The sequence below is a fragment of the Canis aureus genome, chromosome 10, assembly GCF_053574225.1.
Source record: "Canis aureus isolate CA01 chromosome 10, VMU_Caureus_v.1.0, whole genome shotgun sequence".
NCBI lineage: Eukaryota > Metazoa > Chordata > Mammalia > Carnivora > Canidae > Canis > Canis aureus.
Window position 1 is genome coordinate 69522865 of NC_135620.1, and position 11600 is coordinate 69534464.

General features: G+C 42.9%; 1 protein-coding gene across 2 annotated transcripts; it reads right to left on the minus strand.

Annotated features, from left to right (window-relative positions):
• Positions 1–3123: 3123 nt before the first annotated feature.
• Positions 3124–11599, minus strand: CDC26 (cell division cycle 26). 2 transcript variants are annotated; one of them, XM_077912972.1, is made up of 4 exons: positions 11440–11599; positions 8579–8686; positions 7969–8117; positions 3124–3551 (listed from the first exon to the last, which is right to left on the minus strand). In XM_077912972.1, the coding sequence occupies exons 3-4, from the start codon at positions 8047–8049 to the stop codon at positions 3375–3377; spliced, it is 258 nt and encodes an 85-aa protein (XP_077769098.1). In that variant the 5' UTR covers positions 8050–8117; positions 8579–8686; positions 11440–11599; the 3' UTR covers positions 3124–3374. The 2 variants fall into 2 exon arrangements, with proteins under 2 accessions (XP_077769098.1, XP_077769100.1); XM_077912974.1 differs by lacking the exon at positions 11440–11599 and adding an exon at positions 11050–11233.
• Position 11600: the final 1 nt, after the last annotated feature.

The window sequence follows — 11600 nt, forward strand, 5'->3', positions numbered from 1 at the left end:
CATAATCCCTTCTGTGTTTATGCTATCAGGCAAGAGGGCGAGTTAGACCTCTAGGGATCTTCCCTGCCAGCCCTGGAGATGGGCATTGGTCTTAACATCTAGCACCATTCCTAGGCTTCTCCATAGTGTATGTAGTATGATGAGCAGAGACTAGAGTCCAGCATATCTGGGTTTGAATCCTGGCTCCACACCACTTAATAGAAGTGTAACCTGGAGAACCTGGATGGCTTGAGTGGTTGAGCATCTGCCTTCGGCTCAGGTCATGATCCTGGGGTCCTGGGATGGAGTCCCCCATCGGGCTCCCCACAGGGAGCTTGGTTCTCCCTCTGCCTATGTCTCTGCCTCTCTGTCTCTCATGAGTAAATAAATAATTTATTATTAAAAATAAATATTTTTTAAAAAATATAAGTAACCTTAACCAAGTGATTTTATTTTTTAAAATTTTTATTTATTTATGATAGTCACAGAGAGAGAGAGAGAGAGAGGCAGAGACATAGGCAGAGGGAGAAGCAGGCTCCATGCACCGAGAGCCCGATGTGGGATTCGATTCCAGGTCTCCAGGATCACACCCTGGGCCAAAGGCAGGCACTAACCCACTGCGCCACCCAGGGATCCCAACCAAGTGATTTTAATAATCCCTGTCCATAGTGTTCTCACTTAAAACAAGGCAATAATAAGAAAAATAAATAAATATTTAAAAATAAAAAGGCAAGAATAGTGCCATTTTCAATTTAGGAGCAATATATATAAAGCACCTACCATATAATAAGCAATGAAATCATAGTAACTTTTTGATTATTTTTTACTCCAGCTCCCAGGAAATGAAAGGTAAGCTCTTTTGGATGAGTTTATTATTCACAAGGTAAGCTCTTTTGGATGAGTATATTATTCACAAGCACTTTACCATCTTCTAGAAATGAACTCTAGGACCTAAGGAATAACAGAACCAATGCATGTCATTTCAGTTGTGTCTAATAGGATTTATAGCTGCAGTAAGCCCTTGTCTAATCTGGTAAATGTCTCATTCTTTATAATAAAATAAAATAGCTTAAGATAAAATTTTGAGAATTGAAACATCATCCTCTCACTCCACCCAAGAACCCCACCCTCCAGACCCAGCACAGTGAAACTAAGAAAGCAGTGTAGCAATAAAGTTTAGAAATACAGGTTCAGGGAACACGGGTGGCTCAGTGGTTGAGCATCTGCCTTCGGCTCAGGGCAGGATACGGGTTCTGGGGATCGAGTCCCACGTTGAGCTCCCTGCAAGGAGCCTGCTTCTGCTTCTACCTCTCTGTCTCATAAATAGATAAATAAAATCTTTAAATAAATAAATAAATAAATAAATAAATAAAGGTTCAGAAATCAGTGTGTTTGGGTTCAAATCTCAGCTCCTTAATAGCTGAGCATTAGCTTCACCTTTTGTAAAATTAAGATCTAGTATTCTCCTCATAGGAATTAAAGATTAAGTGAGAGGGGCAGCCTGGGTGGCTCAGCGGTTTAGCGCCACCTTTGGCCCAGGTTGTGATCCCGGGGATCCGGGATCGAGTCCCACGTCAGGGTCCTGCCTGGAGCCTGCAAATAAGATCTTTAAAAAAATAATAAATAAGTGAGATAACCTGCATAAAGCACTCAGTTCAGTGCCTCCCATATGGAGCCCTCTGAGTGTTGGCTGTTCAGGGGGCAAGGAAAATTCAGGAGGCACAATGTTTTCATGCTTCTGTACCTATTCGTGCTGAGAAGCCAGTGACAGAGCATAAGGCAGAGGCTTGTTTCCTGGGGGGGGGGGGGGGGGGGGGTTGCCTTTCCATATTGGCCTTTGCAGGCTGCAAGGTGATGTAACTCTGATTTCCTATCAGGAGCCTGACTCTTGCTGTGTCTTTAAGGCTATAAGGGAACAGAATTGAAGGTCCTAGATCAAACTGGAAGAATAAAGGTTTTATAAGAATGGTTGAAAGAGAAACCATGTATCCTCTTCTATTCCTGCCTTTCCCACTTTTTTGTTTTTTAAGATTTTATTTACCCATTTCAGAGAGTGAGCACAAGCAGGGTGAGGAGCAGAAGGAAAGGGAGACTTCCCAGGCACAGGGCTGGATCCCAGGACTCCAAGATCATGACCTGAGCAGAAGTCACACTTCACCAACAAAGCCACCCAGGTGCCCCTCTCCCACATTCTTCATACCCAGCCTTAAACTACCCCTAGAAAGATTGGATAAAATCTTGCTAAGAGGTATCTTTAGAACTGATGATTCCAGGTTTTTTTCTATCACAGTCGGCAGTTCCCTGTAGTTGAATTAAATGGTAAAGACAACAGGATATAATTTTTTTCTTTTTCTTTTTGAGGGTGCCCGTGTGGCTCGGTTGGTTGAGCATCTGCCTTCAGCTCAGGTCATGATACTGGGGTCCTGGGATTGAGCTCCGCATTGGGGAGCCTGCTTCTTCCTCTCCCTCTGTTCCCTCCCTCTATGGATGTTCTTGCCCACTCTACTCTCAAATAAATAAATCTTTAAAAAACAACAACTTTTTTTTTTAAAGTAATCTCTACACCCAACATGGAGCTTGAACTCATGACCCTGAGATCTTGAGTCGCATGCTCCTCTGACTGAGCCAGCGAGGTGCCCTGAACAGGACTCTAAATTACCCTCTCAGATTGGCTGCGTGTGAAAAATTCTTAGGGCAAGTTGGAAAAGGAAGGAAAATTGGAATGATGGTAATTCTGTTAGGAGCATTCCAATTATTGTTTTCCCTCCACTCTCTGTCCCCCCAAAATTACACTCAGACTAGCTACAAAGCCATCCTGTAAATAGATTCTGGAAACCCATAGCTTGATCACATTTACACAAAATCACTAGAATCTAATCTCCACAAAGGCAGGGATCTTTGATTTTGTTCACTGATGTTACTAACCACCTAGAATAGTACCTGCCACATTACAGGCACTCAACTAATACTTGCTGAATAGTTGAGCTGAATGAAAGTCAGTGACAGGGATCAACTGGAAGTGTTCTATGCTTCAAGTCTCTCAATAAAGGTTTAAAAGAATGATGTTACTTCTTGTAGCAATTACCTTTTAAAATCTGGGGGTCAACAGTGCTATTATTATAATTTATTAAGGGTGTCACACGCTTTTCCAAAAATATATTTATTTTTAAAAACAAAAATCAGACAAGTTTTATACAGTCAAATTTTTCAGAGACAAATGAGGGGATTTCCACTCAGAGCAAAAGTTAAGCATCAGTAATCTCATGCAGAAATATTTCTCTGCAGGAGGTAAAACATTCTGCTTCACTGCAAGCACTCAATTCTCTAAATCTTGTTTATACTTCTGCCATCATTTTACTCCATCCCAGGGTTCTGGCATGCAAGATAATCTGCCTCTAAAATTCGAAACTTCCAAATTGAGATGAACGATTATTGGGCTTGGGTTGGGGTTTATAACCAATTCGATCATTAATCATTTGTTCCCGGCTCTTGGGGTCACTGCTGAGCCCAATGGCACCTTCTCCATCACTGATTCCTACGACATCCACTTCTTCCTTTTGCTTCTTACGGGTCTGAAAGTATAAAAGTCTTAGGATTAAGGCAATGTTCTTTCCATTAGCAAACAATTATTTGGCACCTACCATGCACTAGGCATAGGGTAAAAGCTGGGATTAGGGCCTTCAGAACAGTAAGCTGAAATCCTAAATTGAAATAAAATCCTAGGTTGAAATGGATAATAGCAGTACAAGGGGGATACAAGGACACAGTGAGAAAAGAGACAACCCCTACCCTCCCAGATGTCACAGCCTAACAGGGAAATAGGAAAATAGACAATGGCAACACAGAGTGATCATAGCTACGACACAGGAAAGTCCACACTGCCAAAGAAACTGAAAGAAGACGTGAGGAGTTGGGTATGTTATGGCAAAGCTTCAGAGCAGGAAGCTGCGATTAGAAAGATAAATAATATATAAGATGGATGTTACCTGAACCTACTGTGGCCATCAGTTCACAATATATGTAAATCATACCATCGTGCGTTGTGCCTTAACTTAGTGTATGTCAGTTATTTCTCAACAAAACTAAAAAAAAGTAAGTTGGCAGACAAGGGGGAAAGAAAAGCATTTTTTTTTCTTTTTAAGATTTATTTTTAAGTAATCTCTACACCCAACACGGTGCTTAAACCTACAACCTCAAGATCAAAAGTTACAAGCTCTACCAATTGTACCAGCCAGGCACCCCAAGAAGGGTGTTTCTCATTGACAACTATGAGATTAAATGTAAAAACAGGAATATAAGGTTTTATACTATCTTATCAAAAGGACTGAGTTTTGAGGTTTTGTTTTCAGGTTTGGCTCTTGGGGTGTCTGGATGGCTCAATTGGTTGAACATCCACCTCTTGATTTCAGCTCAGGTCATGATCTCAGAGTCATGAGATCAAATCCTGTGTCACACTCCACGCTCAAGCAGGGAGTCTGAGCTCTCTCTCTCTCTGCTCCTCCCTGCACTCTCACACTCATGCGTGTATTCTCTCTAAAATAAATAAATAAATCTTTAAAAAAATTTAAAAAAATAAAAGGTTTGGCTCTTGGGGCACCTGGGTGGCTGAGTCCGTTAACCATTTGACTCTTCGTTTTGGCTCAGGTCATGATCTCATGGTTGTGAGATCCAGCCCTATGTGGGGCTCTATGCTTAGCAGTCTGCTTGAGATTCTTTCTCTACTCCTCCCTCTGCTCACGCATTCTCTCAAATAAAGAAATTAATTAAATCTTTTTTTTTTAAAAAGGTTTGGCTCTTAAATTACAAGTGATTGCAGAATTCACCAAGTCAATATCTCAGTTTGGTCATTCTCCTTTTTTTTTTTTTTAAGATTTCTTGAGTATTTTTTTTTAAGATTTTATTCATTTATTAATGAGACAGAGAGAGAGAGAGAGAGTGTCAGAGACACAGGCAGAAGGAGAAGCAGGCCCCATGCAGGGAGCTCGACGTGGGACTCGATCAGGTCTCCAGGATCAGGCCCTGGGCTGAAGGCGGCACTAAACCACTGAGCCACTGGGGCTGCCCTCTTTTTTTCAAGATTTTATTTTTAAATAATGTCCTCATCCAACGTGGGGCTTGAACTCACAACTCCGAGATCAAGAGTCACACAATCCACCAACTGAGCCAGCCAGGTGCCCCTCAGTTTAATCATTTTCAGAAAGAGGTATTAACACTTATCCCATAACTACAACTATCTGACTATAAAGTTATTAAATAATAATGTTCTCTGAGAGAGTGAACAAATGTTTTATCCAGCATTCCTTACAAGGATGGCTCGACTACTCTAACCACTGGAAACGCTACCATTCTTCACCACTTACTAATGAACTCAGCATTGGAATGCCAATGTCACAGTATCATACTGAACCAAACAAGGCATTACTTTATATATATGTGTGTGTCTATGTATGTAAAATGACCTGAGTTACTCTCTAGTTAGTCTACACTACCAATAAGTAACATTATGACAGCTTAGTGAAAACAGGTTAAAAGGCAAAGGATATTATCATTTCATAAGCCATGAGAAACTGAGAATGTCCAAATGGAATGAAAAATAATTTAAAAGGCTTCCCACCATGAATAACTGCTGACTGTTTCAGAATCCAGAGTCATCAAAATATAATTAAACTAATTTCAGTAACAAATGAAATACCAGTTTCTACTGGTTTCATTTTATTTTAGTTTACGGCAAAACTGTCCCTCCCTAAGTTGCTCTGCAGCAGGTCAAACCCACTGGATAACTGCCTTCAGTAGAAAGACTAGCTCAATAGTGAGCTGATTCTGCAGAGTCAAAGTTCAGTATGCCAACATTTTATGAGACTCATTACAGCTGAAGTTTAAACCATACTGAAAGGACATTTCAGGAGAAGGGAACCAAGTATGCAGAGGCACTAAGATTAAAGTTAAAGATAACTTAAGGTGGAAGATAAAGTGGAGAAATGAGACACAATGGACCTTGTATGCCTTCCTAAGGAATCTGGACTTTATTCTCAGGGCAACTGAAGAATTTAAGTTTTATTAGGGGACATCATTTAATACTGTGTGGTAAGCTACACTTAAAAATACATATTGATGGGGCACCTGGGTAGCTAGTCTGTTAAACATCTGCCTTCAGCTCAGGTCATGATCCCAGGGTCCTGGAATTGGGCCCTACATCGGGCTCCACACTCACTGGGAGGTCTGCTCCTCCCTCACCCTCTGCCCTGCCCCCTACTTGTGCACAAGTGCACTCTCTTAATACATAAATAAAAAGTCTTTTAAAAAAAAGTACATATGAGCTCGTACCATGATACCAGATGCTGGGAACTCAACAGTGAAGCAGACAGACATGTTTTCTACAATCAAGGATCTTAATGTAAGTGCTCTTAAAATAAACAAATTATTGTTAAGTTATAATAAATACTGTAAAATCAAAGGATAAGTGCTTTGGGGTACCCGGGTAGCTCAGTCAGTAGAGCATACAACTCTTAACCTTGGGGTTGTGAATTTGAGCCCCACTCAAAGACAGTGGGCGAAGACATTACTTTTAAAAAAAGAAGAAAGTGCTTTGAGAGACCCTAAAGAGATGGTGACAGCATGAATGGGAATGACACCCCTAATGTGGATAGGGTCAGAAGCAGCCTCTTAGACTGAAAAAGTAACATTAATTTTTTTTAAGATTTTATTTATTTATTAATGAGAGACATACAGAGAGAGAGAGGCAGAGACACTGGCAGAGGGAGAAGCAAGCTCCATGCAAGGAGCCCAACATGGGACTCGATCCTGGGACTCCAGGATCACACCCTAGCCTGAAGGCAGGCACTAAACTGCTGAGCCACCCAGGGATCCCCAAGAAGTAACATTTAAACAAACATGAATACAAGAGGAGAGGAAAATAACATGTGCAAAGGCCATGAGTGATAAACAACTCGCCATGTTCAAGGAAATGAAAAACCCAGTGTGCCCAGGGTACAGAGGCCAAGGCAAAGAATGGCAGGAACTGAAACCTGAGAAGCCAAAACATACAAAATTTTGTCAGCCATAAGGAATTGAGATTGTATTCCAAGTACAGGAAACGAATTTTAAGCAGGGGAATGACATGATCTGAACATTTTAAAGATCAGTCTAAAAACCTGATGGAGAACGGATTACCAAGACAAAAATGAAAGTAGGAAACCACTAAGGACAAAACTGAGATTGGAGAAAGAAGTGACCATTACGTGGACTAGAGTAAATCCAAAGGATGAGAAAAGGGAGAAATCAAGAGTGACTCCTAGGTTTCTGGCTTGTGGATCTACAGAGATACTGACATAGGGAACACTGAGCTGAAACCAGCTTGAGGAAGAAATCAAGCGGGGTTTTTTTTGTTTGTTTTAACAATATAAGTGCAGGAGGCTGAATAGTGACTCCCAAAGCTCCCAGGTCTTAATCCCTCAACCTGTAAATGTTGCCTTATATGGAAAAGGGTCTTTGCAGATGTGGTAAGGATCCGGAGATGGAGACATTATCCTGGAACACCTGGGTGGGCCCTAAACGCCATCATATGCCTAAGAGAAGGCAAAGGGAGATTTCATAGCACAACAGGAGAAAGCAATGTGATCACAGATACAGAGATTGGAACCATGCGGCCATAAATCAAGGAATCCCAGTGGCCACCAGAAGCTGAAAGAGTCAAGGAATGGATTCTCCTCTAGAGCCTCTGGAGGGAATATGGTTGAGATGGCTTGATTTAGGACCAGTGATACTGATTTCAGATTTCTGGCTTACAGAATGGTAAAGGAATAAATTTCTGTTATTTTAAACCACCAAATTTGTGGTAATTTATTACAGCAAGCCAGGAAACTGACACATTAAGTTTGAGATGCCTGTCAAGCATCCAAATAGAGGTTTCAAATAAAACCTGAGTCTGGAGTTCAAAAGTTAAAGTTACTGTTTTAAATATCCCTAAGGTTTTAAAAGTTGTGCTCTTACCTCCAGATCCTTTCGAATGCTCTCAAACTCCTCAATGTCATCAAGCTTTAGTTCTAGGCGGGTTGGTTTTCGCCGCAGCATACTGTGATCAACACTACAGGCCAGACCCAGTGAACTATCAGCTGTTAGAAACAGCACAGGAGAAAAACCTGGAGGGGATAAATCTCAGCTATAAATACAAGATCAATTTGTCACCATCCATGCTAAATGAATGATCATAGAAAAGACTCATTTGGGTTCACACATAGATTTCGAAGTCATTAGATAGATGATTATTACATGATCATGGAGAGTTATGGAGATCCATAACTCTGCAATTCCAAAAAAAAAAAAAAAAAACCCAGTCTTCAAGAAAAAGAAGAGCAAGCTGCCTATAAAAGAGAATTCTAGGCAACAATCACTTTAATCTGATACTCCAGTCACATTCAGTGAAATATTCTGGCTCAGAGAATAAAGTTAAAAGATCACATCTTAAGTCTGTATAATTACTGGAAAAGTATATAAGCCATTAAATTTGATCAGCTCTGCATGAGAACTGTGAGAGGTTTTTGATCACTCCTGAATACTAAAATCAGCTTATTAAATCTCATGCAAACTCCCTATAACTCACCAATTCACAGGGTTATCCTCAGGGTCTAAACAGGTTCTAAATGGATAGGTCATTCATTAAACAAACACTTTTTGTGCTTCAGCTCCAGAGTTAAAAGTCATAGTCAGCCTGTGGGGAAAACAAACACATAAATAGAAAATTGCAACATACTCTAGTAAGAACTCTGATGGAAGATAATGCAATGGCATCACACAGGCACCCAATCCAGTCTGGGTGGAGTGCAGGGTAGACAGGGACAAGGAAGGCTTCCTGGAGGAAATCTCTTAGCTGACTTATGAGGGCAGGCAGAGAAAGGGGAGTAAGAGAGAGGGAACAAGACACAAAGAGGCTCAAGAGAACATTCCTGAGTCTGAAAACTCAAGGTAATGCTTATGCTAACAAAAAAAAATTTTTAGGGACAATGACACTCCCCAAGTCAATTTAAAACCTGTTAAAGGCATCATCTTTATATTCTCCACAGCATCAAGCAGAGTGTATCTGTAATAATCAGTCAGTACATGTGTTGTTGAATAAACTGAGAAACCCAAATAAAGTGACCACTTGAGGGGCGCTTGGCTGGCTCAGTTGGTTAAGGGTCTGCCTTTGGCTCAGGTCCTGATCCAGGAGTCCTGGGATCAAGTCCCACATCTGGCTCCTGGCTCAGTGGAGAGGCTGCTTCGTCTTCTGCCCCTCTCCTCTGCTCATGCTCGTGCCCACGCTCTCTCTCTAAAAAATAAATAAAATCTTAAAAAATAAAGTGTACAATATTTTTTAAGATTTTATTTATTTATTCATGAGAGGCACAGAGAGAGAAACAGAGACATAGGCAGAGGAAGAAGCAGGCTCCCGACAAGGAGCCTGATGCGGGACTCAATCCCAAACCCTGGGATCATGGCCTGAGCTGAAGGCAGATGCTCAACTGCTAAGCCACCCAGGTGTCCCTAAAATGTACAATTTAAAGTGAACACTTGGAACACTGTGCTACACTTTTCCATTCCCATTCTTTACATTTTTTACTTGAATACAGAAACCCTGTGAATGCTGGCAAAATTACCTCTATTTTATAAATGCAGTTGAAGCTTTTTAGTTTGGTTAATAGATGTCAGCCTGCCATAAAAATTATACATAGGTCACAGGGGTGAGGATTAGATGAGAATGATGTCAAAGAAAGCTCCTTTAAAGTACATGCAGGGCAGCCTTGGTGGCTCAGCAGTTTAGCGCCGCCTTCAGCCCAGGGTGTGAGCCTGGAGACCAGGGGTTGAGTCCCATGTCGGGCTTCCTGCATGGAGCCTGCTTCTCCCTCTGCCTGTGTCTCTGCCTCTCTCTCTGCGTTTGAATATTTATCATGAATAAATAAATCTTTAAAAATAAATAAATAAATAAATAAATAAATAAAGTACATGCAGCTATAGGGGTGCCAGGCTGGCTTGGTCAGTAGTATCTCAGGGTCATGAGGTCAAGTCCCATATTGGGTGTGGAGCCTCCTTATTAAAAAAAAAAAAATTAGGGACGCCTGCGTGGCTCAGGGTGTGATCCTGGAGTCCAAGGATCGAGTCCCACATCGGGCTCCTTGCAGGGAGCCTGCTTCTCCCTCTGCCTGTGTCTCTGCCTCTCTCTCAATTTATCCTTCATGAATAAATAAATAAAATCTTAATTTAAAAAGTATGTACAGGTATAAATTATCATTACATCTTGGATGTAGCTACAGACTGGAAGCATAGAAAGAAAAAAATGTATCCTTTGTGAAGCTTGGAACAGAACAGGCGATATTCTCACCATAAAATACTAGCACACTGAATCCGATAATATCTTGGGGCGCCTGGCTGGCTCAGTTGGTGGCGCATGGATGGGGCTCTTGATGTGGGGGCTCTAAGTTTGAGCCCCACATTGGGTGTAGAATCACTTAAAAATAAAAATCTTCCCTTTTTAAAAAAAAAAAAGGTAAAATCAAAGAAATAAATCAGATACTCTCTTAAGTCCGATGTAAACAAATGGTAGAGGAAGCCGAAGTTCCAAGGGAGAGTAGGGGAGGAAAAAAAAAAAAAAAAACCCTGCCGTACAGGTTCCTCACTTTTCTGCAAACTTTGTAAAGCTCGCCACTAGGAGGCAGTACCGAGTGATAGGCAAAGCTGCTCGCTCAGGAGGCCCAAGGGCAGAGGGCAGGGGCTCTAATCCCACACGCCAACCCTTTGGGACACTAGCTTCATCTTCACAGTGGACGCTGGTTTCCTCATGTTCTGCCCTCTGTTGTCTAGACTGAGTGAGGTACGGCAGTGTAAGTGCCTGGAACACAACTTGGCATTTAGTAAACGCCCAATAAACACCAGCTATTATTATTATTATTATCATCCTAATTGTCCTTGGGGGGGGGGGGCCTCCGTCCGGCCCGAGAATCACCCAAACTTCAAGCATCTCCACCCCCGACAGGGGGCAAAGCCCTGGCCTTGCTCCTGTCGGATGCCGCAGCCCCCCCCCCCCCGCCCCCGCGGTACCCAGGCCGTGCAGAGGTGCCCGTGTGCACTTGACAGGCATCGCCTCACTCCGACCCCGGTACAAACACTCGGCTGAAGACCAGCAATAAAAGCAGGCCGTGGCTCCTCCTCCGGGCCTCCGTTCTACTTGGGCAGCTGGTGGCCGCCGCCCGAATCCACTGCGCATTCAGCCCGCTCCAAGGAGGGCCCTGGGACAACCTCCCGACAGCGGGGAGGGCGACCAGCTGCAGAGTGGCACCCGCGGGCCCACAGCGAGGGTTTCCATGGCAACCTGGCCCTCCGCTCCGGGCCCACCGCAGCCCCTCGCGGGGCCGGGGGCCACGGCAGGCCTCGGAAGCCCTCCATTTGCTCCGGAGCTCAGCCCGCGGCCGCGCGGCCCAACGCACCTACCTCTTTCCAAGCCTGCTCGGCCTCCTCCCGGAACCCCGGCGGCGCCCACCGCGAATCTTCAGCTAAGCGAGCGGGACTACACTTCCCAGACTGCTCTGCAGAGTCTCGTCCGCCGCGTGCTTTTCTCCTTAGGTTCACGCTACTCTTGGCGCCACGACGCT

Bases quoted from the DNA above. Each gene is read 5' to 3' on its own strand.
- CDC26 (XM_077912972.1), bottom strand. From the start codon at position 8,049: ATGCTGCGGCGAAAACCAACCCGCCTAGAACTAAAGCTTGATGACATT. The intron at 3,552-7,968 runs GTAAGAGCACAA...TTATACTTTCAG, and splicing joins GCATTCGAAAGGATCTGGAG to ACCCGTAAGAAGCAAAAGGA.